We start from the raw sequence: 27,072 nt of genomic DNA, 5'->3' as shown, positions 1-27,072 counted from the left end.
CAAGACCACATGTCACAAAAAATAACACTGCTTAAACTACAGAAGCTGGATTTGGAAACTCTCTGGTATCCCCCATATTCACCAGACCTTGCACCAACTGACTACCACTTCTTCCAGGCTTTGACCACTTTTTGCAAGGAAAAATATTCGATTCTCAACAGGCAATGAAGCCTTTTGTGATTTCATCGTCACGCACATGCCAGGCTTCTTCACTGCTGGCATAAACAAGCTACCGTTAAGATGGCAAAACTGCATTGATAGTTCAGGCACACACTTTGATTAATTGTACTGCTTCTTGTTTGAGATATTATAAGCTAAATTTTTGATTTGAAATCGGACATTTCATATTTAGTGACCTAATATTTCTGCAGTCACTGTTTTATTATTATAACATTTTATTATTATAACATTTTATAGAGATCACCTACTGGCTCTAGGAAGTGAGAACAGTACTTTCAGTTCAAATCTTAGCATCAGGATTTAATATCAAACAGGAAGATACTCTTTGTCTTTGCTGCATGCCTTAGCCAGTGTTTTCATTTATTTTTTACAAAATAAACAAATGCCTACTTGAACATTCACACATAGAAAATTATATAGAAAAAACACACAAACTATTTGGAATGCAAATATTCTTTGGTTTTACTCATCAAAATAACAAATAACAAAAACCTTATCAGTTAAATAAAAAAGTGACATTCTTTATTTATCAAACTTTCTTAAACATTGAAATTCATTCATTTTTATGCACATGTTCTTTCACAATATCCTATTTTCCCTTTTGTTCGTCCCCGAAAATTATTTTGATGGGTTCATCTCTAAAATTAAGACTGTTTTATCTTTCTTAATGCTACTTGTTATCATCCAAATATTAAGACCAATCTAGATGTTCTCTGTCTCCTACATGCGAAATGGATGTAAAAAAAAAAAAAACCAAACAAACCATGATTTCATCAGTACATTTTCAAGATAACATGAAAGTTAAACCCTAAGCAAGCATTTAAAAGCCATTACATTTTTGGGAATTTAAGTACCACCATTGGTTCCTAAAAGCAGAATTCAATTCCAGAAGCATATTCTTATAATGGACATTATTCGTAATATCTAACACAGTTCATTTCCACAGTATTGATTTCAGATAAGCAGTTTTCTATTTTTTTGAGGGTTAAATTTTACTGCCTCAGACTTAATTCTTGAATGTCAATGACACAATCTTGAACAAAACAATCAAGAGTAAACTTGAAAATGGAATTGTTTCAAAAAGGAGTAACAACAGCAAGAAAAAGCTCGTGGCTTTTCAAAAGAGGTAACATATACATAGGAAGGAATAAAAGTGAATCAAAATACACAACTTTGTACATGCTAGAAATATCCAATGTGCTACCAACTGCCCTAAAAAAATGTCTTGAGGTCTGGAGCCATCCAAGTTTTTCTTTGTGTAACTATACATTTGCATTACCCAACCATACATCTTTCCTGTGATCTGACCCATTAAGAAGCTTTTAACCAGAATTTTTGGCAATATGCTTTTCTTCAAATAAAACAAGCCTCACAAAAGCACTATCAATAATGTCTGACAACTGAATTGGGCAACGTCTTCCTGAAATATGTGTAATCTTTAGAAAATTCTTCTTGTTTTCCTTCATAAGTCAGAAGTGCTCCATCTTCAAATGAATCGTGATCAGTCACAACTTTAATTCACATGCTCATATGTTCTCTTCATCCAACATTTTGTTGATACCATCACAAAGTTTTTGTAAATGGGGTTTAAAATTTCCAAAGGGATTATACAAGGCAGCCAAAAATTCACAATTTGAAAAATGATCAAAGACATTATTAATCCGTCCATGTGACTTGGCGGTGAGGTGACGCTGAATGATTTGGTGGAGCATCTCTCTGCATTCGTTCAGCAGCCTGGATAACACATTCCGGTCAAAGGTGTAATCCACCTGATGGAAACTGACCACGGTCATAGCAAGCTGATGAACTTTCTTCTTAAATTTCTCCATCAGTGCTAGCTCATCTTGATTAAACTGATTATTCCTGTAAAGAATGGCCAGCTTGATGACTGTCTTGATGAGGTTCTTGATGATCTTCTCTGCCTCCTTCTTGTTCTGGGTGTACTCCCTGGTCACCCTGTAGAGCTCGTCCAGCACCTCACTGCTTGTGTCGTCTATTAAGGTGGTGGCGATGGATTTGGACACCATCTTACCCAAGATCTTCTTTTGTGCCTGAACAGCCAGGTTTTTCGAATTAAAGACATCTGTGGCCACTAAAAAAGAACAAAAAAATGAGGGGATAAAGAATAAAAGATCAGTAAGTATCAGCAAGAGAAGCAAGTTAAAAAACAGGCATTAGAACTTTATTTTTTTTTCATTTCCCCATTAATTGTGGTTTGCCTCCCATCTACTGACATTAGTCTCTGTTCCAAAAAGAATTAAAAAACTTCTTCTACATTTCTGAACATTACGGTTCTCATCTGGGGAATTAGCAGGTTGATATGAATAATCTTTAGGGTCTTTGGCAACTCAAATATTTTATACCTTTTCCTCTGTAATACCTCCTTTAGAAGTTGAAGGTGGTAACTTTTTAAAAAGTAACTTTTATGATTATAAAAATAGTATATCTCATGAGGCAGTAAGTTTTTATGCACTATTTTCCTAGTTTAACTTTAAAAAATATATATTGAAAATATAAAATCAACTCTACACCCGTCCTCTGCGCAATAGCAACCAGGAGCCATTTAAAGAAACCCATTTAAATTCAAGAGAGATAAATTGTCAAAGCCCACAATGCTGGGTAAAATGGCAAATTCATGAAAGCAAATCAAAAGGAGAGCCCTGTTTTATAATCCAGTTGCAAGAAGTCAAATTCCCCACGACAGGGGCCTGCACCCACCAGTTTGGCTGTCCTAACCACCTCGAATTCCAACTCCTAGAATTCAAGAAATACTTCCTGGAAACTCATTGTCACTTGCTATTTCTGATGAATGGCCACTGTTCCCTTTAAATTTTTATACGCTTTGAAGAAATAACCATACTTCATGAACTTATGAAATATGCTACATGAAAAACTTTGAGAAAGCTGACACTTAGAGTTCACTTTTGAATTTGGAATTACAGTAACTTTTAATGAGACACATGTTTAAGATACACATAATAGTTGTATGTATTAAATATTAAAGAGGCACTACCTGTGATGCTCCTCGCTGAGAGCTGGTCAGTGCAAATGCTCCATAAAGGTTTATTCTCCAAACCAAATTCAGTTTTTTCCTACCACAATTTCCGCCACTCTGTGCATGTTGCAATCTGAAAGCTACTCCTGTATAACTGCTTTCCCTCTCCTCCTTTGGGCCTTAGAACTGCATTTCTCTGGGTGTCCATTCCATCTTTGGGCCCAGGGGCAGCAGTCTCTCTGTGGATGCCAGTGTTTAAGCCTAGGCCTGGGTATTGGAAAGCAGTCATTTGGTAATAAAAGATAAGAAAAGCTTAAAGATGCAGATACATAGGAATGAGTCAGGGCATCAATGATACAAAATTATTTCTAGTTTGAATTGGTAAGAATCATCAGGAAGCAAAAAGGCAGCTGCTCCCAAATCCAGGCTGGGAGGACATATAAGACTAACTCCCTCAATGTGGAACTCCCATGTTAGATTTGAAATTGGGGCAAAGAGAAGCCAAATTAGATTTGGAATTTGGGCCAAAGTAGCCCATGGCATATAGTATAAGTAGCTGCAAAGTGGTCCCTAATGACCATAAACATACAGAGCCATACGCCCACTGAAAGAGTGGCTTGACTGGACTAGAAACGGCGCCCTCACAAATGTTGATATTTAAACTTCTGAAACACGAACTGAAACTGCAGAAGAAGAACTGAAATATATTTTGAAAAAGAAAAGGAAAGTGAAAAAGTGTGAGAAACAGCAAACTTTATGCAGAAGATTTCTAAGCTTTTTTTTAATGCTTTTATCCTTTAAGCAGTAGTCTGTTTCAATTCCTATTTTTCAATGATTTGCAAAAGAGTATAAAGATTAATTCACACTAAAGAATTTATATTAAAATAAATGGCATATACATAGTTAATATTACCATATTAAGACCAGGGACCATCTTTCATCTCAGAACTCCTGATATGGATCCCAACAAATTAATAAACTTGATTTATATAGGAAGGGATACCCAACCATTTTCAGACATAGAGCAAATAACTAGGATTTCAGTAATGTATTTTACATAGAGTTGAAAGGTTCTTCTGTTTTTGATGTTTTAGAATGTGGCACAGTCTACAAACATCCCACCTGGGATTTATTCGCAATGTCTATCAGGTGGACATACTTTATGTGGTGAAATACTGAACCCAGAGAGAGAGATGTTTGTAAGATTCCTCTGTGTTTCTTCATCCAAGGTTGAACTTTTCAAGTTGTACCTCCTCCCAGCTACTTTTCTTGTTAAATCTAATGTCCCATTTAATTTCAAACATAAAGACAAAACAAAAACTCTATGGTTCAGCACTTGAACTTCCTGCAAATCTACTGCCAAGTAAGCAAGATCATTCCCCATTTACTGGTAACCAAGTCTGAACCAAGACAGAGTTGATCTCTGAGGCTTTCGTATTTGTCCTAGAGGAACGTCAAACCCTTCTCTAGAAACACAGCAGCTGTGTCACACTTGCATTTCATTCTTTGGGTTATTCCAGTGCAGCCATCTTTTTAAGTGAGGGTGAAGCTCTTTTTCCCCCTCCACTGGGAAGACATGCATGAGTAGATTTATTTTCTAGCATTAGAGAAGGCTTTTTTGGAGCCAACCAGGGGTTGTGGCTGAGAGCTGCTGGCCAGGGACGTGTGGTCTGTGATCATGAAATATGTTTTTCTTCTTTGCAAATTAACTGCTGCTAGCCATTCCTGCTCAGGCTCATGTGTCAGTTCTGCATCCTCTACCAGATCCTTTAAAGGCCTGGTGTATCTCACAGCTAGTCCTGGACCCAAGTTTTTCTCCTTCGGTCTGTCCTTACCCCTGTGTGATCTCATCCACTCCCATGGCTTCAGATACCACCCAAGTGCCAATGACTCCCACAGTTATAACTCAGCCCTGACCTCTCTTCCGGACTCATTTTGCAAATGCATTCAAGATTTTTCTTTTCCTTGGCTATTTCACAGGCATCTCAAACATACCATGTCCAAAACTGAATCCTTGATTCTTGCTTGCCTCCCCCTGCAAGTTTTTCTCCTCCAATATTTACGATCTCTCTTGTTTTAAAATTTCAAAATATTAAGGGGGTACAAATGTTTTGGGTTACATGTACTATCTCAATTAACATCATCCCTTCCAACCTTTTGCTCAAAAGACCTGGGAGTCATGCACCATACCATCCTCTTCCTCACCTAGTCCATTACCAAGTTCTTTCTACTCCCCTTCGCTCCCAATTCTCTAAATTCTATTTCCTTCCATCTCCATGGACACCAACCTAGTACAAGCCCCTTTTTATCTCTTTTTACATAGCAGCCAAAGTTGTAAAAAATGTAATTAAAAACTGATGCTCCACTTAAGTTCTTTGCTAACTATCACACTTCCTTATTCCTCATTGTTTGCCTAACTTTCTATTGTCTGCCTTAGGATCTAAGCTCTTTGAGAGTGGAGACTTTGTGTATCATGTTCTTTGTGTCATCTTCTGGGCCTAGAAGGGTGTCTGGTACAGAAGCAGGAATCAGTTTCCCCCATCTTGTCACTATACTTAAATGCTTCTCTATGAAAACACGGCCTGCAAAGTGAGTTTTAAATACATATGTGGGTGTTTTTGTTTGTTTGTCTTAAAAGCTAGAGAAATAGGTATTTGTGTCACCTCACTAAATATGTGGTTTTCTATCCTTTAAGTGCACTCCAGAATGTGGTTTGTATTACTGTCATCAATTAGTTCTTTTAAAGAGGAAAGATTTGTTGTGCACAATGGAAAAACACCCAAGGACAATAAGACAAATATTTGGAGTAAAAGCAAGGTGCAATTGTTCTAACTTGAACTGCAGTGTAAGCCTAAACACAGGCCTACCTCTACTTCTGGCTGCATCTATGTTTAAACATGCAACAGAGGGATGGACCAAAGCCACGTCCTGGGAAGCGGCTAAGCTGTGCACAGATGTTCTCCAAGGAGAAAGTGCTGAAAGTACTGGTTCAATGTTCTACCTATTAAGATGAATTCACTTGTCTTTGGAAACAGACATGTAAATTGTTTGCTAATGAAAACTAATGCTGTATGTCAAAAGCATACAAAGAATTACAAGTATGTTAAAATTATTTAAATTTTTTTCTAGAAATAGGGTGTAAATGTTATTTTATACCTGCTTATCTTACCTCCCTTCCTCTGTCTCTATATCTCCTCTGTAGGCTGTTTCAGCAATGTTTGTTATAAAGCAAACTGATATTTAGGGAATCCTGCTTTTAGTATCAAGAATTATAAAGTTAGAGATAATTATTGATGGTAAAAATATAATTGACCCAAGCGTGCAAGAAAAATGTGCTCAGAAGGAAAAAAAGAAAAAAGTCTTTTAATAAGATTAATTAATGAGAAACCAGTCTTCTGAAAATTAACAAAAATGTCCTATAACATAAATACTCCCAGTAAGAATTTTCTAATATAGTGAAGTACTCAAGTCACTTTCTTTACAATGTCACCAGTACATAATACATAACTTTTTTGCTCTCAAATTTCTTATTTGAAATTATACTTGGAACTCAAATGATGACAACAACAGATGCACATGCCCTTGCAAATTGTTGCCCAGTTAAAATTTGATCTCTGGGGTCCAATATTAGGAAAGATGGAAAAGAAAATAATTTGGAGAGCATGTCTGGCTGCTGTCTGTTAGTAAAAGTTCTTTAAACAAATATATAAAACCTAGCTCTCTTGCATCTGAATAACCCCAAATCTAATGAGATTTAGTAAAAAGTCAGCTTTGGTGATAAGAAAGTGGCCAGAACCAACCACGAACACGGTCACAAGAAGTCAGCAGGCCAAGAGTTGAGCTCCCTACGGGATTTGGCAGCACTCCAGAGAATCGCAAGGAATACTCTGAATGGCTAGTGATGTATCCGTGACACTGGCCTCCATACTCAAAACCCCAACACAGAAAATTCAACAGGATAGAGAAAAAACAACAAACGAAAGAAAGAAGGAGAGAGAGAGAGAGAGGGAAAGAAAATGTGAGTGCAGTGTAGGGAGAGCCACAGCCAGCAGATGCAGCAGAGATCTGAACTGGAAGGTGGGCTAGCCCTGGAGGGGTTGGAAGCAATGGCGGTGGTAGCAAGCTGCAGGCAATCTTATCATCCAGAGAGAGAAGACAAGTGTCAGGCACCTTAAGCCAAAAATTGGCTTTGTGCCACACAACTGGAGGCTGTCACACAGAAGAATAATCTTGGGAGAATCAATACATCTGGGGTCCTTAACCTGACACTGAATGTACATTTTGGTGTATACACATTTTCCCTCAAGTGGTTAAGAACCAGTGATAAGCACCAACACAGTGACAAGTTAAGTCATTCACTCTGTGTCTTATACCACTTCCAGAAAAATACACACTCATCTTAAAAGGCAACACAATAAAGATATGTCAGGCCAGGCATCATAATCCTGTAACCATGTACACATAATCACACCTGTAATCCTAGCACTTTGGGGGGCCAAGGTGGGAGGATCACTTGAGGCTAGGAGTTCGAGACCAGCCTGGGCAACATAGTGAGACCCCATCTCTCCAAAAAATAATAAAAAAAATTTAGCCAGGCATGGTGGCGTGTGTCTGTAGTCCTAGCTACTCAGGAGACTGAGCCAAGAGGATTGTTTGAGCTCACGTGTTCAACGTGGCAGTGAACTATGATCATGGCACCACCACACTCTAGCTGGAGTGAGAGAGCAAGACCCTGTCTCAAAAAAACAAGAAGATATGTCAGAGAAAATGGTAACTTTGAAACTGCTGCCCCTGCAAAAAAACAAACCAAAAAAAAACACTGCTTGTCTTTTCAAGGGAGTACTAGGAATTGTCTAACACACTCTTCCAGTTTCCTTTTATTGTCCTTCACTTAGCTATTTTCCAACTTTGTAAACTATAGAAAACTGATACTATTATAAATGGCTCCTGTCCACAGAGATGCAAATAAAATTTGTCCAGTGAAGCTGCAACTGATTCCTGATTTTCTTGTTTGCCTCTGACTCCACTTATGATTCTCCTTTGAGCCAACTGTAAGAGCTTACTGGTTCCTTCGTTAATTAATGAGTTAAGTAAAATCTCTGATCTGATATGTCCAATTTATATTTGTACGAGAGTTTACCTTCTCAAAAAACATACCCTTTAAACACATACTAGAATTTTTTCCATCAAAAACATTTACAGTAAAAAGGTTGCAATATGAACATTTGGTGCACTGGTAATCTCTTCCTTGGGCAACTTATTGCCCCAGGGTACTGGAAAACTAGAGGCTAGTTATAAAAGTCCAAATACTCCGTAGCTAATGGTTCCATGAACTGCCATACTGCTCAGGGATATTACTGAGACTCAGTTTCCTCATCTATGAGATGAGAATAATGATCCTCACCTTATGGAGTTTTCTTAAGATAAATAGACATGGAGCACATGGGTATGTCTCATGCAATGCCTGCCACAGAATAGCCTTCTCCACAAGTTTAAAGAACACAACAAATTTAACCGTAAATACATTCTGATGCTCTTTAGTACGGAATCATATTCGGTCAAAATTAATCAACACCTTCTGGAAGTATTATGGAACTGTGAAATGCAAAAGACCAGATAGTTACATGAAAACAGAGACCTCACATAATTTAGTTAATAAGGAATTATAGTTCCTTTTCCATGTGACATTTAAAAAAATATAACATAGTAAAACTTTCTTTAGAAGGATTCTCTTTTTTTAAGGTGTTGAATGAATCTCTTCATAGCAATAGATTTATTACTACGAAGACTCTGATAGGTAATAGGAGGGTATTCTGCCTACAGAAAACTGGCCGATGGAGAACAGAATGAAAGCCTACTACAAAAAGACAAGAGGAGAAACAAATTAACATCCATGCAAAGCTGTGCAACAGCAGCAAAATGCAAAGGAAATGGGCCAAAAATAAAGCCAAAGTGAAAACCCACAGTCAAAGCCACAGCGCTGACAAGATCACTCTAGAAGTCACAGCATTCTCACGCGGAGTTTCCGAAGGCTCCCAGAGAACCAGAGACTCAGAGGCAGGGCAGGAAGCCGCGTCAGAACAGCACGGATGGAAACAAAAGGCGCAAAGTCAAGAGACCTGGGTTGTAAACTTGGGTGCAATTTCTTTTTTTTTTTTCTTTTTTATGGGCAGCTCCTGAACCAGAATAGGTTCAGAGAGATTCTGATTTAATTTCTTTGAAACTGAGTTTTCTCATCTGCTAAGGGTAGAGGGGTTCAAGCTGGTGTGGTTCAAACAAGACTTGATGAGTTACAAACCTGAAAACACCCAGCAGCGTGCTAGGTCATTTCTCCTTGTCTCTCCTAGTTGCCAGATTTGTGGACAAGAAAAATGATGCCTGAAGAGAACACCGTGAAGCCTCTCCCCGTGTGATCTCAGGCTGCTTTTGCTGCCTTAATTATGGAATCTCTTCATCGTGATTTTGGGTTCAACTGTGTGTCCTTTATTCCTGTGGCTTAGTTTCGTGATCATTTTTAAAATGTCATTTCTTGAGTTTCAACTTCTCTAACTTCATATTAAACCCCATCTCTGTTCTTTTTCTGTCCGTTTGCCGCAGGAATCATGTCATACCTTCATAGCCTTCTTTGGGGCATACACTCTGACAAGATCTGCCTGTTACTTCCGGGTCTCATAGCATCACTGGAAAAAGTCGGGTGATATTTATACGAAGTGGTATGACTGGGCCCCAAAGACTGTCAGTCTCATAAATATTAGGAGGTTACAGGAATAGAAATGAATTTTGTAGCTACTCAAAGTTAGCGCCAGAGGTTTATCGCCACGCGATCCATTGGTTGCCCTAGGCAATAATGATGAAGGTGATGACAACAGTAAATCATCATCATAATAATAGCAGCCACCATTTTTTGGATTCGTACTACATTATCCCCAGAACTTGCATTATCTTACTGAAGTGTCACAACAACCCTAAGAGGCAGGTTATTATACCCATTTTACAGATGAGGTACCTGAGGCCCAGAGAAATTAAGTTACTTTCTGAAGTACATACAGTTAGTAAGTGGCAGAGATAAACTTGAACTTGCTATTCTCTGAACAGTTACATTATAATGCATAAGCTTAGCAAAGAGGTTTCCTTTTAAAAGTGTGGGAAGACCTAATAACATTTGGCTAAGTGAAGTGAGATAAAAGACAGACAGACCAGGTCTCCCTGCAGGGAGGAAACAGACCACAAGGTAGATTAACCTCACTGGGCTTGAAATAGCCTGTGTTTCCAGGGAAGAACTTGAGCAGTTTTAAAACATTTTTAAGGCTGGGTGTGGTGGCTCATGCCTATAATCCCAGCATTTGGGAAGTGGAGGCAGGAGGATCGCTTGAGGCCAGGAGTTCAAGACCAGCCTGGGCAACGTAGCGAGACCTTGTCTCTACCAAAAAAAAAAAAAAATAAATAAGCTGGATATGGTGGTGCACGCCTGTAGTCCCAGCTACTTGGAAGGCTGAGGCAGGAGGATCCCTTGAGCCCAGGAGTTCGAGGTTACAGTGAACTGTGATCACACCACTACACTCCAGCCTGGGCAACAGAGCAAGACCCCTTCTCAAAAAATTTTTTTTTAAATATATCTAAAAAACCACATAATATACTTACATTGTTCAAAAGTCAGAACATAAATTCATAAAGTGAAAAAGCACTTTCTCAGCTTTGCCACCCACTGCACAGTTCTGACCCCAACACCTGCTTCCAAGAATCAACAGCTGTTCTTAGAGTTCTGGCATCCGTTCAGGGTTTTCACCCCCTGCATAAATAAGCAAATACATGACTAGATACTGAGCAGTGCAAAAGAAGTCTGAAAGGCTTCTTGATTCTTAAGAAATGCAACTTTTGAATGATGAGAGAATGTAAACTGTATATCTGTCCTTAATTCCACATATAACTCTGACATAAAATGGTGAAATGCTGGAGGAACGTGGGATATTACCTTTGTTCCCACGCACACAATAGCAACACGAGTCCTTCAATGAGTGGTGAGAAGGTCAAGTGGTGAATGTGTAAGACAGGTCTTTATTGAACAGGGGAACGAGTCAAGTATTACGATTAGGGTGATCATATTGTTTATCATTCAAATGTCATAGCTTTGAAAAGGGTATTGTTATTAGTTACACCATGACAAGAGATCTGTGACGGACCCAGGTAAATGTGAGTAATCACGCTACTTAAGAAAGTGGCTCACGCCTGTAATCCTAGCACTCTGGGAGGCCGAGGTGGGCGGATCGTTTGAGCTCAGGAGTTTGAGACCAGCCTGGGCAAGAGTGAGACCCCGTCTCTACTAAAAATAGTAAGAAATTATATGGACAACTAAAAATATATACAGAAAAAATTAGCCGGGCACAGTGGCACATGCCTGTAGTCCCAGCTACTCGGGAGGCTGAGGCAGGAGGATCGCTTGAGCCCAGGAGTTTGAGGTTGCTGTGAGCTAGGCTGACGCCACTGCACCCTAGCCTAGGCAACAGAGTGAGACTCGGTCTCAAAAAAAAAAAAAAAAGACTAAATAAGGAAGGATTAAAGTAAGGATCTACCCAAATATTAAGGACCTGAGAAATTCGGGGGGAACCTCACAAGAGCATTAGCCAGCTTTTCTTCCAAACTATGTTAAAGACAAAACCAAAAAAACCTTAGTTCTTTAAGAAGTTAAGAGAAGTCTTATGGGACAAAATAATTCTCTCTAGTTAAATAAGTTGGGAAACAGAGTAAGGTCCCCTTTGGAGATGCACAAAATGCATTAGTAATATTAAAGGCCTTGAGGATTAGGGCAGTTAAAAAATTTTTTTTTAATGCTGCTTGCCCAAGTTTTCCAAACTAATTTCACAGAGGACCCATTAACAAATGTATAGGATAAGATCAGTGAAAACAATTGGCTACCAAATTGCCTAGGGTTCTTGGTATTCCTCTGGAATAGATTCACAGTCATCTCCTGCAAATCCGGCTCTAGACCCAGACTGTCTGGGTCAGAGGTCTGGCTCTGCACCTTGAGTGGCAAGGTGCAGATTTCCTAACCTCTCTATGCATCAATTTCCTCATCTGCAAATGAGGAGACCATGAGGATTAAATGAAAATAATCCAAGTAATGTGTTTAGAACAGGCACCAGATATAAAATTATTGGGTTAATTTATGTAAGCAATTATTATTATTATTACTTCTATCCTTATTATTAAGGTAGATATTGGTGAAGTTCTGCTGGTATGGCATGCCACGGGTCTTGTGATCTCTTCTTGTGAAATAGAAGAGAGGGGAGCAGAAAGAACACTGACCCAAAGACATGAATCATTCCACAAAAACTTCTGTTGAGTGTTTATGATGTATACTGTGGTTTCAAAGATAAATAACACTATCCCTTCTCGCCAGGCACTCAGACTAACAGGGGGGCGGGGAGAGGCAGATGAGCACACAGGTAGGCAGAACGCACCGTACGTTCTCTAACAGGAACATGTAAAAACGCAATGGTAGCAAAGAGGGAACATTAATTTTGCTGGATGGAGGCAGGTTAGATTTGAGGAAGTGTTCACAAAAGGAAGCTGGCCTTGAAGAAAAAGAAGATTCTGCCCTACAGAAATAAATGTGCCTATATTCCAAAGCTGACCTATAGAATTCCTACTGGCTAATTAGGAATTAAAAATTCTGCTCATCAGTGTACCTATGTGTCAGAAACCCAAGGATATATGTGTCCTATAGATTTTAGAAAGAACTTAAACATAAACTATGTGTAACTTGTCCAGGCCCAGGACACTACAAAGGTACTCAGTTTTCAAGAGGGTTTCAGCAGGGACAGGACAGACACAGCAGGTGGCAGGGGCAGAATTTCCAGTGCCATGGGCCATCACAGGTGCCTGGAGGCTTCTTGGAAACCGCTAGACCTACTGAATCAGAATCTCCAGGGTCAGTCTGAGAGTCTGCATTTGGAAGAGGCATCCTACGCAACTCTAATGTACGGCAAAGTTGGAGGACCCCACTCTGAGGTTCACCCGGTTCACCCCTAGAATGCTGTACTTAAAAGTTTCAGACCTGCTTTGGCCATAAAGGCAAGCTGCGAGTACACTATGGACACATTTAATTCCCTCTCAAAATTTGTTCATGAAAATATAGATGCCAGCTTGTGTGCATGGAATTTCTGGGGCTCAGAAAACAGTACCTCAAAATGAAGGCCTCAGAAGCTGACTCAGAAGCAACAGTTTTTCTCTGACCTTCTGTCCTCCTGTCTCTCAGTCAGTCCCATTCTCCCCCAGGCTAATCATAGAAATTAGAATCCCTTTTCCCCAAGGTGAGTCATAAAAACTAGAACCCCTTTTCTCAAGAAAGCCAGCCATAAAATCTAACATTATTCTACATAAAAACTGGCCATAAAGGAATTGTCTGACCTACCGTGTTTGACTGTAGGTCAGGAGACCCCCATTCCAGAGAGAGCCCTGCCCCATGCCCAGAAGGCAGGAATGCTGCTCAGAGAGGCCAAGAATGATCTAGACAGACAGGCTTTGCTGGGTTTCCCCACTCAGTCTATTAGCAGTAGATCATGCCCTTTTTGTCCAATCCTATTTCTACATAGCTGTCCATACTATGTAGAACCTTAAGCATAAAAATGGACAATTTCCCCTATATCTCTGGGTCTTCATTCCTGAAGGCTCCTGTGTCTACATGTTAAATAAAGTTGTATGCCTTCTCTCCTATTGATCCATCTGCCTCGTGTCAGTAATTTTCAGCAAACCTCCACGGGGTGAAGGGCCTTGGCCCCCACAGAATCCAGATAAAATGTTTTCAGAGGAGCTTATTACATTAAAATCTCAAAGAATGTTCAAGAGAATAGAAAAGTTAGCCTCTTCTAGATGATACTGTAAACCAAAATTTGAACAGGGCCTAACTCTATCACTAGGCTACATATGAGTTTGAAATTAAATAAAAATATTCCACAATAGCTTATATAAAACTGACCTCAGTGAACTATTCTTTTTCTTTTTGAATTAAATGAACCCTTCCTTATTTATTATGTTGAATTAGGATAAGCTAGTTTTTCTTAAGTACTTTTAATTCAGCTGGATTTATTTATATATTTTCTTGAAAACATAAAACCTACTATTGATAGAATCCAATCCTCCACCAGGATGTAGAGGAAAATCCTCTCAACAGCTCCATGATTTTCTACACTTTTCCACTCCCAAGTTCCCCCGTCCTGCCAGAGGCCCTGACTCCTGATGAATATTTATGTTCATGCAGTGCTTAGAAAACCAGTAACAGATTTTAAACTCCAGCACAGTAGAGTGAAGTTTAGTTCTGAACCTACCCCCACAACTGGCATCAGTGGTCAACACACCCTTTCTGGTCTCATCAGGCTGTTCCTGGCCTCATGACAAAGACAACCAGACAACAAAATTATAGGCGACATTTGTGTAGCGCTCTACAGTTTGCAAAATATTTTCACTATGTCATTTTCATATGCATTTCCGGTTTGGTCCTGTTACTACTTACCCCTGAGGGAGCCAGATAGGACAGCCAAGGCTCAGAAGTCCAGTGACTTATCCGAGGATGCATCATTAGTGGCAAAGCTGAGGCACGTTATTTCTTACTATAGCACACAGCTGCTCAATAGGAAAAGTAAAATTAAGATAATATTCTTTGTTTCTGAATTTTCTAGCTAATACCACAATGTGGCTGAGCCAGCTGCAGAATCTTAGAGCTTGTTTGCTCCTCCAGATAAAGCAACTTCTTGAACCAAAAAGCAAGAGGACAGGTCTTACACATCAGAGAACAGAAACTAAAGAAAAGCTATATATCCGCCCTCACCCTTCCCCTCCATCCCTGCCTGAAAAAGCGCTGCTCATCGTGTGAGGCTCAGTTTAAATGGCACCTCTTCCAAGAAGCTCTTCCAAATCCACCGATCAGAATAGATTTCTCCTTCTAACATTTTCTGCCCTGTGGGAGAGTTGAATTCCTATCTTACCGTAATTGCTTACGATCCTTGTCAAGTAAGGTACCACGTTTATTCATCTCTCTATTATTCAAAATGCTTCGCACCTGCCCTCCCTCCGGCTAGCACAGGGTGAACTAAACCACATGCTCTAATTTGCCCAATGAGACCCATTAATATCTTTTACAATAATTCATGAAGATGTATCAGGAGATCAATTCAATTTCTTATATCTAGAACTTACCAGATGAATTTACTTATACACCATGGACAAACACATAACCCTATATATGGGATGTAAAATGTTTTTGTTTTAAAGGAGAGGAATCTATATCAAAGAAATGCATTTTCTCTTTGTATCTACTACTTTTCTCCCCCGCCCTTTGCTAAAACATACAGAATAACTAGCTACTTTTGTTTGGTGAAGTGACATATTTAGTTAACTTAATCCCGACAGCAAACGTTCTGGAATCTCCCATGAAAATATCGCAAACCCATCTGTTTGAATATTTTAAGAGGAGTAACCTCTTGGCCTCAGCTTGGGCATCTCTCAAATATGCATCTTGGCACAGTCTCCCAATGTTCTTGTCACAATCGTTTCCCAATAACTGTATTAAAATGTTAAGTTAGTCAAGCATTTCACAGCCACGTCAACGTCCTGAAACTAGATCCAGTTAAAGGTAAGCAAATGGTAAGGGGCTGTTTGCTGGGCCTGACAGTAAACTATCTCACTTCAAATACCAAGACACCCTGAAACTCTGAAATTCTAGGATAAAACCCTGAAAAAACCCAGAGGTTTACAGAAGCAGCGTTGCCCACCACCGGGTACTTCCGGGGTGGCATTTGCATTCTCTGTGGTTTTACCCCCTGTCTTTTTCTCTCCTTTCCTCATGCATCCCCCTCTGCTTTATTTAGATCAGGATGCCTGGCGGAGGCTGTAACTCGGATACCCCATTGTTTGGCCAACCTTTAGGACACCAGGGATGGGTTTCCCAGAAGAAGGTTCTTCCGGGGGGGGCTGCGTGGCCTCTGCTCCAGCTCTGCTCATCAGGCGTTGGATTCTCGTGGGGAGCTCACAACCTGGGCCCCTTGCAGTGGGGTTTGAGCTCCTGTGAGGGTCTGATCTGACGGGAGGGTGGGGGCACCTCAGGCCGTGATGCAATTGATCAGTGGTCCATGTTAGAAAATTGGGAAATTTAACCTCACCATCTGTGTTTCTGATTTTCTTTGAACAATCAGAAGATCTGACCAAAACGGGCCCACATTTGCACATGGCGACAATGGTTCTGAGCTACATTGTGAAATTGTGGCTGCCTCCTTTAGGAGGAGACCACGCTTTCCAGTTTATCCCAGCCCTCCTGGCCACCCACACATTTGTGTTTACTCCCTGGGCTCTGCAGGCATGCGCATGGGTGATCCCTGCTGTACAGAAACAAGCACGACCACCTGTCAGAGCCAACCGAGGAACTACTGATAGTCAGGAACTAAAAATTCTGCCCAGCAGTGTGCCTGTATGTCGGGAACTAGAGGATGAGTGTGGGTCCCACGGATTTCAGAAATAACTTAAACACAAATTATGTCAGCCAGTGAGTTTCTAAGAAAGATTTGCAGGGTGAAGGGGTGGAAAGGTTAAGAGTGATCATGATTTGTTTTCCTAACACTTTTATTTAGTCACAGATTTCAGGAAGCTACATTTGGGTACCAAAATCTCCCCCTTATTGCTATAGAATGTGTCCACTGGGCCACAGAGCGGTGGTATATTTGCCAAGTTTATAAAGATCCTGTGAGAAAGCTGAACTTGGATTCTCCATACCAGCTTGGAGCTCCAAACAGAGAACAGACTTACGGCAGAAAAGCCTTCCCCCAGTCATTCATTCAATAACTCATTCTTTCATTCAACAAATTTTTATTGAGCACCTACTGTGTGCCCGGTAAAGTGCCTGCCCTCAGGAAGCACAGAATCTAGTAGGAGACCTAAGGCACAAACAAACTAGTACAAAAATGTCAAGTAGTGACAGAGGCTTGAAGGAAAGTAAGGGGTGGGGTGGGGGTGCTATGTTATTTTACCCAGGGCAGTTGGGGAAGGCGTTTCTGAAAAGGTGACATCTGAGCAGAGGCCTGAAGGAATCAATGCGGGGGCGGGTGTTGAGCTGGTGAAGTCTCCCAAGGTCCCTCCCAAATATCCCCCCTTCCAGGAAGCCTTCCTGGCCATCCCACTCAGAAATACTCTATCCTGTCTCTACCTCTTATTGAAAACTGCTTTATATCATATTGGCTTCCATTCTCTCTGAAAGTAAATCCTTGTGATTGGTTACAATTTAGTATTTATTCCTTGCTGTAATAAATGCTTAATTAATCTTTAATATGAATCTGCTGGATTAAAAAAACTCCCAGGTTGTTTTGGGGAAGCAGGAAGACAGACGAGAAGAGGGAATGAGTACTGTTTTTTATAAAACACAACCAAAATAAGAGGCTATAACTAAATTATGTTACTATTAATTAGGTATCATATTTCAAATATTCTTACATAAGAAATGAATATTGCAAAGTAGTTCTTTGGAAAAACTTTATCTGAAATGTGCTATATGATAACCAAAGATAGGCATCCAAAAACTCATCTGTTGATAACATTTGGAACTGGTAAAAATTACTGAATACCCCACACTCTGCAAAGATAATAATTCTGTTTTTAGTATAGATGTTGCTTTTTAAAAATAAACATAATGTATATTCTTTAGGATTAATTCAGAAGGACTTGGAAATTTCAAAAGGCACAAACTCTACCTTTCTTTGCTATTAATAGTTTGTGAAGAAAGAAAAAGGTTGAAGATTAAGTTATGATATAATGCAAAATCTTGAATTTTATAATTTGCCCTTATTGAAATTGGCTAGCTTAAAATTATATTTAAATTGTAAAATAATAAATCTATTTCCAAAATTAAAAGAAAAATAGTTTTGTTAAAATAATTATAAACCTCTGATGCTGATGACACATACTTGGTATATTAAACTCATTTTTCAGTTAAAGAAAATAACTAAAAAGACCACTATCACCTTTCTCTTGTAAAAACTGAAAAATGTTTCCCTCAATGTATACTAACTTGCTGTCTTGGAGATGGATTACTTCCCTAATGGTCGATATCTGGGTAAAATAAACTTTGGCAAGTAACACAACACAACCAATCAATTTCACCACTAGTTTTGAAATAACAAAATAAATCTCTGCTCTAACATACTTGGGCAGCCCCCTGCTTTTGTAGCTTTGTCTTTTCATCCACTCATTCATTGCCCTAGATGTAGGGCCACCAGTCCCCCCTCACCATTTCTATCACCAGTCCTATTTTTAGAGATGGCGAAAGCCACAGAAGGAAAAACAGAGGTCCAGAGGTTAACACAGAGTCACAGTGTGACCCCCATCAACTCTGAGCCACTCACTCCCCTGTGGAAAGGTACTTTATATTGGGATTATCAAAAGTAGCAAGTAGCAATTTCTCTATTTAAAACAAAGTTTGCACAGTTTTGGCTGGTAACATGTTTTGGTTGGGGCCCCATAGTGTTTTTTTTTTTTTTTTTTGAGATAAAATTCATATAACATAAAATTCACCATCGTAACTATTTAAAAAGTCTACAGTTCAGTGGTTTTTATTATATTCACAATATTGTGCAACCATCACCACTATCTAATTCCAAAACATTTCCATCATCCCCTAAATGGGACCCCATAATGTTCTCATTTTTGTTTTTGTAATTAGTAAAAAGAACTTGTAAAAGTTGGGAGCTTTTACATAAAAATTCCCATTTCTGGCTTCTCAAAAAAAAAAAAAAATGTGACCTTCTGGCGACACTGAGGGAGGCGGATGGGAAACACAAGCCGTCTCTGATTTGTCCCCTGGCCATTCTAGCACGTGGGGAATTTCCTGGCCCCTATGGGGATATGTGTTAGCCACCCCCGACAGAAACATCAGGGTTCAAACCATTCTGAATCACTTTACAGAGAGCCTTGGGTGTGAGGCCCCATCAGTGATTCAAAGAGCCAACAGCCCTCTGTTCTTCGGCTGACGAGCAAGCCAGGCTAGAAGCTCTGTCTCGCCAACAGGATTCTTGGGTTTCTGCCAACTTTTTACACTCAAAATTTTCCACCCCAGGATCTTTGCTGAAATCTCTCTCTTCACCTGAAAAGCCATGTTGTATCTCCCTGAGCAACATCCTAAACCCCTGTCCTCTGAATACCACCACCACAGCCTGCCATGATTTCTACCTACTGTCTGTACAGGTAGAACATCTCAAACTCGAAAGTCCAAAATCCAAAACTTTTTGAGCACTGACATGATGCTAATAGGAAATGCTCACTGGAGTGTTTCAGATTTCAGATTTTCAGATGTGGGATGCTCAACCAGTAAGTACAACACAAATAGTCCCAAATCCAAAATCTCAAACACTTCTGGTCCCAGCCATTTCAGACAAGGGGACTCAACCTGTATTTTATTTTCCTATGGTTACTTAATACATTTTTATAAAAAATAAATTCACATAAAAAGGAAACCATATGGGAGGATCGCTTGAGGTCAGGAGTTTGAGACCGGCCTGAGCAAGAGCGAGACTCCGTTTCTACAAAAACTAGACTATCTCTACAAAAAAACAGAAAAATTAGCTGGGTGCGGTAGTGTGCACCTGTAATCCCAGCTACCTGGGAGCCTGAGGTGGGAGGACTGCTTGAGCCCAGGAGTGCGAGGTTGCAGTGGGTTATGATCACGTCATTGCATTCTATCCCAGGGGAACAGAGTGAGACCCTGTCTCAAAAATAAAAAAAAAAAAAAAAAAAGGGAAACCGTACATACTATGCGAAAGGAAACTGACACTACTCCCCTAAATATATCATAATCATAAAATAATTTTTTAAAAAATCATAAAAATTAAGTCAATGAGAAAAATAAAAAGCACCATCAATATTAGCTTCTAGCCAGATATCATCACCTGCCAAAGACCACGAGCTCTATGTCCACCTGCATGGCACAAAAGTAGGTAAGTTGATGTGAGTAAGGTGGCAAAGGTCACACAGCCCCAAACACAAGCATTCTCCTTGAATGATGTGAAGGACTCCAAGGAAATTGAAAAGGGATTAATCTTGTGACAGCGACAGACCTTCCACATTGCACACTCCTTCCCTGGTGAAGGCGACTGGCATTAACTTACACCTAGTTACTTTCCTGTCGGATGCCTGTCTTGACATCCCTGGGGAGGAAAGTTTGGAAGTGACTTTTAAAAATTCCAGACCAGCTTCTACATTAACCAAAACATGTCTGGACTCAACTGGTGAAGGGCACAGAGATAAACATTTGCATCTCTTTGCTCTTTTTACATCTTGGGGTATTATAGAGCAGCAGTCCCCAACCTTTTTGGCACCAGGGACAGGTTTCATGAAAGACAATTTTTCCACGGACGGTGTGTGTGTGTGGTGTGAGCTGGGTGGTTTTGGGATGATTCAAGTACATTACATTTATTGTGCACTTTATTTCTACTATCGTTATTATATTATAATATATAATGAAATAATTGTGCAACTCACCATAACGCAGAATCTAATGCCGCCGCTGATCTGACAGGAGGCGGAGCTCAGGCGGTGATGCAGGCGATGGGGAGAGGCTGTAAATACAGAAGAAGCTTTGCTCCCTCTACCGCTGCTCACCTCTGCTGTACGCCTTCCCTAACAGGCCACCAGTGGCCAGGGGCTTGCGGACCACAGTTATAGAGCATCAGATACAATTACTATCAGAAGTCATTCTTGCTGTGCTAAGTAAAGGCTATCCTATGTATGGCAGCTTTTGTTTGAAAGGGAAGTAACTGTGGCTAGCATGCTGGGAAGTGGGGGCTGCAGTCAGTTTCTAGGCTTTGCTTCTGGGGTGGATGACGAGGCTGAGCACCAGGTGTCACGCACGCCCAGGAAGAATCCATTCACACTGCCAGGGTCAGCGTGGTAGGGACAGAGAACAAAGATCATAAACAGATAAAAGCAATGTTAACTAACATAACTTCTAAAAGTATATTAAGGTACAATTTATGGTCGTCAACTTAATTTTCTAGAAGATTGGAGCCCTTATAAAATCTGCATACATGGTGTATTGATGCCTATTTTACAAAGCTAGAAATATAATTTTTTTTTTTTCTGGAGACAGAGTCTCGCTCTGTTGCCCGGGCTAGAGTGCCGTGGCATCAGCCTAGCTCACAGCAACCTCAAACTCCTGGGCTCAAGCAGTCCTCCTGCCTCAGCCTTCCAAGTAGCTGGGACTACAGGCATGTGCCGCCATGCCCGGCTAATTTTTTCTATATATTTTTAGTTGTCCATATAATTTCTTTCTATTTTTAGTAGAGACAGGGTCTTGCTCTTGTTCAGGCTGGTCTCGAACTCCTGACCTTGAGAGATCCTCCCGCCTCGGCCTCCCAGAGTGCTAGGATTACAGGCGTGAGCCACCGTGCCCAGCCTAGAAATATAATTTTACTGAATTAAATGACTAGCAAGGTTTCTGGTCATATCTTTGCTCTTCGGAAATATTACTGAACATATCTAGCAGTTATTTTACATTAAGTTCTTGGTAAGTGACAAAACCTCCAATTAAAACATCATTTTTATAGAGAAAGGCAACCTACTTTATTGAAATTTTTTCTTCATATGATTTCTAGTATTCTCATTACTGCAAATGGCAGAAAATATTTTAGGAAAATAGTATTGAATTTATCCATAAGATGTTAGACAATGTATATTATAAAAAGTATGTGCTTAGGAAAAAAAATGAATCAAGTCTTCTGAATGTGTGATTTGATTCAGTTTCTAAATCTGAAAATTAAAAAAATCTACCCTAACTGAACAGTTTCCCCTTGAACTTGTATTTTGTTAATTTTTCAATTTATGCCATCCAGTCTACCCCTGCTTTGAAAAGGACAGTTAAGGGAGTTAATGGATTTGCCAAAAAGGAAAGGCTTTTTCTCTTGCATTTTCAGCATTCATCTTTAATGCCTTTTGTTGATCTTGGAATGGAGGAAACAGATGCTACTGTTAGACATGAAATGTGGTCTCATATAGTATTTTTAAGCTGTCAGCTGTACAGTTAGTCTTTACATAGGCAAAGAACAAGTGCTTCTCTGTACCTTGATTTCCCTGAAACATAGAAATACACCAATGCCAGAGTCTCCACTCACATTTCCATGTAGGGCACATTCTGTAGCCAATACACAAGATGAACACTGTCATATTTTCCTTGTTAATAAATCAAAATATTTTTTCACTATATCCTACACAATAAAACAAAACCATGTATCACACTAACCACCAAAATTTAGAAACCATGTTTAAATAAATGTTTTGACACACTAGCTAACATCAAAAGGGAATTTATTCTTGAATAGCAAGTGTCTAGCACCTAGTATTTTTCTTCCACTAAATGTACATTATCACCAAATAGAGCAATCCTAGACACAGGCAAAAAAGGAAGCTATAGAATCCATGGGTTAAGATTCTAGGTTCCAAATATAAGCCTTAATAACCTCCCAGCTCTCCAAGGTTTTAATGACATCTAATAAACTATTGATGGGCCAGGCATTGGGTCATCTTTTCTTGAGCTGACTCAGGGCTCACTGCATTCTGATGGAGAGTAAAGAATCGGAAAGGTTTTTACATTTTTTAAAATCATTAGAGGTAGCTGAGAAGATGCCTGGAACTCTGGCTGCAGACTGGTGTTGGGTCAGTAGAGGTCTTAGTAAGAGCTATTACTTTGTCTCCAGGGCCAAGCCTAGGAAGGGCCAGTGATCTGGGCCAGTCTAGTCTTAGAGGCAAGATTTCCAGGCACAATTCGGACCATTTTGTCCAGTAACTTGCCTTTATCACACATTATCTGAAAGAGCTTCAAGGCACATGTGTACATAAAGAGGGTTGAGGCCTTTAATTTATTGTCAAAGTCTGATAAAGTCCATTTTTCATCTTCTATGTATAAACTTAACAAAGGAAAGCTGGGATTTTAGTTGTTAAAAGCATTAAATAGGTTTTAAAGCCTTCCTTTACTCAGCTCAAAGAATTTTATATCTGGATTCATTCATTGTTTCTTTGTCCCCCAATCAAGTAACACTTTTCTCTTCTCCAATCTTTCTCCTAAAAGTTGATTTTTTTTTTTAAAGAGACAGTGTCTTGCTCTGTCACCCAGGCTAGAATGCGTGGTACAATCATAGCTCACTGCTGCCTTCAACTTTTGGGCTCAAGCAATCCTCCTGCCTTAGCCTCCCAAGTAGCTGGGACTACAGGCACACTCCACCACACCCAGCTAATTAAAAAAAAATTTTTTTTTTTTTGTAGAGACTCTTCCTCAGGCTGGTCTCAAACTCCTGGCCTCAAGTCATCCTCCCACCTCAGCCTCCCAAAGTGCTCAGATTTCAGGCGTGTGCCACCACACTGGCCTGATTTTTATTTTAAATTAGACTTAACTAATAATAAGCTTCTCTGGGCTGATTTGCATTCCAGTGGCTAGAGCCCTGGAAGATCTCCACAGATGTGTAAGTTACAATGAATTAAAATGGGGGGCTGCTTTTGTGGCAAAATAAAACAAAAAGCCATTAAAAAAAAAAAAAAAGCAGGCATTTCAAACATTTCAAACGCAAGGGTTGCCTAGAACACTCCCTTTTCCATTGCTGCCACAGGAAGTGCCAGAAGTTTTCTGATAATAAAGCATGTCTGATCCAAACTTGAAAGACAATTCTCTTCAGTTTCCACCACTTTTCAACAGAGTAAGAAGTGACTCCACTAGAGCCCTCCATCAACCTAGACTGATGGTCCAGGCCCTCCCAGGGGCTGTCTGCTCTGAGCTGGGGCCTGAACACTGTGATCCAAAACACAGGTGAGGAGACTTAAATATCACCCACACAGGCTCAAAGGGAACCAGCAAGAAAAAGGTCCTACCAGGCCTTCCCAAATGTCGCCCCATATGCACAGTACGTTATGAAGACCCAGCGTGGTTTTAGCTGCCTCCTGGCACCACGGATGGTGCGACTACCTACTGAGTACTCCACCCTCCCGTACCTAAAAACCAGACGATGAGGTCAGAAGCACGAGCAGGATCGATGTGAATCTCATGAAAACCACAAGAAATTTTAATTCTGCAAAATATTTTACACTCTGGGCCGGGTGCAGTTGCTCACGCCTATAATCCCAGCACTTTGGGAGGTGAGGTAAGAGGATTGCTTGAGGCCAGGAGTTTGAGACCAGCCTGGACAACATAGTGAGACCTCATCTCTACAAAAAATCAAAAATCAAAAATTAGCCATGCATGGTGGCACACTCCTATAATCCCAGCTACTCGGGAGGTTGAGGTGGGAGGATCGCTTGAGCCCAGGAGTTCAAGGTTACAATGACCTGTGACTGCGCCATTACACTCTGGCCTGGACAATAAAGCAAGACTCTGTCTCGAAAAAAAAAAAAGGTACACTCTGGACCATATACCTATGCTCAACACTTCATTGGTTATCACACATTTTCTGTTTGCCTGCAATGTGCTCATCATTAAAAAGACTAGAAAAGTCTTATTAGGCACTTTCAGGGCCAAGAGCCTGGATCACTACAAAGCTAAAGGAAATTAAAATTTCAGAGCAGGGACTCATTTTACTCAATAAAAGTGTGGCTTATGTAAACAGATTCCTTTTTTTTTTTTTCTGAAAGCATTCCATTAGAACTGGTATAAGATATTTGGGGAACAGGATTCCTATATTTTCAAAAAGCCAGATTTTTATCAAGCTCGAATCCAAAGCACAGCAGAGGCTACTCTGTCCTGCCACAGTCATGAAAAAAAGAGGTGACAACAATGAGAAGCGCACTCAATTCAGGGTCACAGCCACGTCCTGCCCGAGGACAACAGCCAGAACCTCATTCTTTATGATTTATTTCTAAATTTGGCAGATGAAGCCTCGATGAGTCCCCAAAAAATGTCCCAAAGAATCATTACTGACTTTACCTTAACTCAAAGTAAAAATATTTGCATGTATTTTGTATTTTAAGTCATCTTTCCCTGGCACAGTTTCTTATTTAAAAAACAAACAGAAGCTCTGACATTAACACGTGCACAGATTAAGGATTCAAAAACAGAAACACTTCTGCTATTGGTGTTGCTGTTCTTGTTAAAGACACTCTCATCTAATAAATGCTGTGTCTAATTTAGCATTTCTACAAATGTGGTGTCAAGCCTTAACTCCTAAGACACATAAAAAATGCTGCTTAGAATAGGCATAAGAAAGCGAGATTTTTTTTAACTTAGGAAAGGTGAAATTACATTATTTAAGGAGACAACAAGAAACAATAAAAAATGAACTTTTAAAGTCCTGAAACAATAGCTGTAGGCAACCAGATAGATGCCAAAAAATCTTTTGGAATTTGTCAAAATAGTGTGATTCTTCCTGAGCTGCTAAGAGGCTACCTGACAAAAGAAATCTAAGAGTCACTAGCTTGATTGGAAGTAACTTTAAGAAAAAAATGCTACTTCAAGTGGGCCTTTGATCCAGAAGACAAGTCATACAGTGTACCCAGGCACACGCTTGCTAGTTTCAATTTAAGCTGTTTCATGGGCGGGGGTAATTGTTTTTCCATTACCTACCTAAGTGGGGGCGGGTAATGATTTTAAAGGAGCAAAAAATAAAAGAGGGCACAAGGAGAGAATACTGACACTAGCTGATTCTCACAGCTATTCAAATATCCTCTCATTTCATTTTTAAAAACCAACAAAACTCCAACACCATGAAATAAGTTTCAATCTGTATAACAGAAAATGTCAGGTGAAGCGAGGGCCTGGAAAGAAATGAGAACGCAAAGTGGTTGGCTTTGAACTTTAACACTCATCAGACATGTTGAAATGAGTGACAAAGACCTATTCTGTCCAGAAATCCCCACTTTATTTTTAAGCCTGGAAACTGGTTGGTCATATCTATGCTGAACACTTCCTGTGCAAGGGCATGCTGATAGCGACAAACCGCCCAGTTTAGTAACTGCCTACATTTAGTCAATTGACTCATTCATGGAATAAAAAGCAGCATTAAACATTAAAAAAAAAAATCTGGCTAACTGAAACTCTAAAAGATATACAATGAAAACAGGTTCGACTATTTCATAAAATAGGGATAGATGGAACCATTAAAAAAAATAGAAAGCAACAGATAATACTGCTCTGAGATTATCTGCTCGTGTTTTGTGCTGTTGAAGCACCACTATCACATGTAACAGTTCTCCCACTACCATCCTCTGTGACTAAACAGTGCCCGACTGACATTCCACATTTTCGTTTACAAAAATGCCTAAGACTGTAGAATGGCTTAAGGAACTAAACAACAACAAAAATTCTATTTATTCCTTTTTTCTTTTCATTTGGTACAATTACATTTTAAAGGAAGGGTCGCCTGAGAATTTTAAAGAGACAGGAATGCAGGGGGCTGAAACAGATCAGGAATGTACACTCTATCAACTGGTCTATTAATCATAATGTTACCTTAAGAACCCATCTTTGGGAAAGAACGGAAAACAATTAAGGATTGCAGGAATGACCCTTTCCTCAGCAACCCTGAGGGCTGTGTCAGGCTTCAGCGAGGTTGCCTCTCCCAGCAGCAATTATAATTTACCTGATTAACCCTTCCTCGTGTTGAAACAAGCCGGCTAAAGCTGACTGCTGAGAAACACAAGCAACGCCTCCCTCCCCCACGCCCTACACCAGCCTCACAGAGGGGCGACCCCACAGCAAGCCAGGATGGGTGGCAAGGACAGGAATGTCAAGTAATCTCTCCTGTACCTCTGGGGTTATCAGCTTGACCATCAAGTCAGAGCTATGGTCGAGTGAGCCAAATAATTTAAACCACCTCTACCCAGAAAAACCCTCTGCCTGAAAGTCTTCAGCCAGCCCGCTTAGCATCAGACTTGTTCATGAGGGAGTT

General features: G+C 40.0%; 1 protein-coding gene across 3 annotated transcripts in view; it reads right to left on the bottom strand.

Annotated features, from left to right (window-relative positions):
* Window positions 1-533: 533 nt before the first annotated feature.
* TNFAIP8 (TNF alpha induced protein 8) overlaps window positions 534-27,072 on the bottom strand; it is a 119,048-nt gene continuing 92,509 nt past the window's right edge. For 2 of the 3 annotated variants that reach the window (XM_069492360.1, XM_069492361.1), the window contains exon 2: window positions 1,059-2,272. In XM_069492360.1, the coding sequence (XP_069348461.1) occupies window positions 1,707-2,272 (566 nt within the window). In that variant the 3' untranslated portion in view covers window positions 1,059-1,706. Of the gene's footprint in view, window positions 2,273-27,072 lie in introns of all 3 variants that reach the window. The other variant, XM_069492359.1, reaches the window with a different exon arrangement.

This window comes from Eulemur rufifrons, chromosome 17, assembly GCF_041146395.1.
Source record: "Eulemur rufifrons isolate Redbay chromosome 17, OSU_ERuf_1, whole genome shotgun sequence".
NCBI lineage: Eukaryota > Metazoa > Chordata > Mammalia > Primates > Lemuridae > Eulemur > Eulemur rufifrons.
This window is presented reverse-complemented; position numbering and strand designations above follow the sequence as displayed.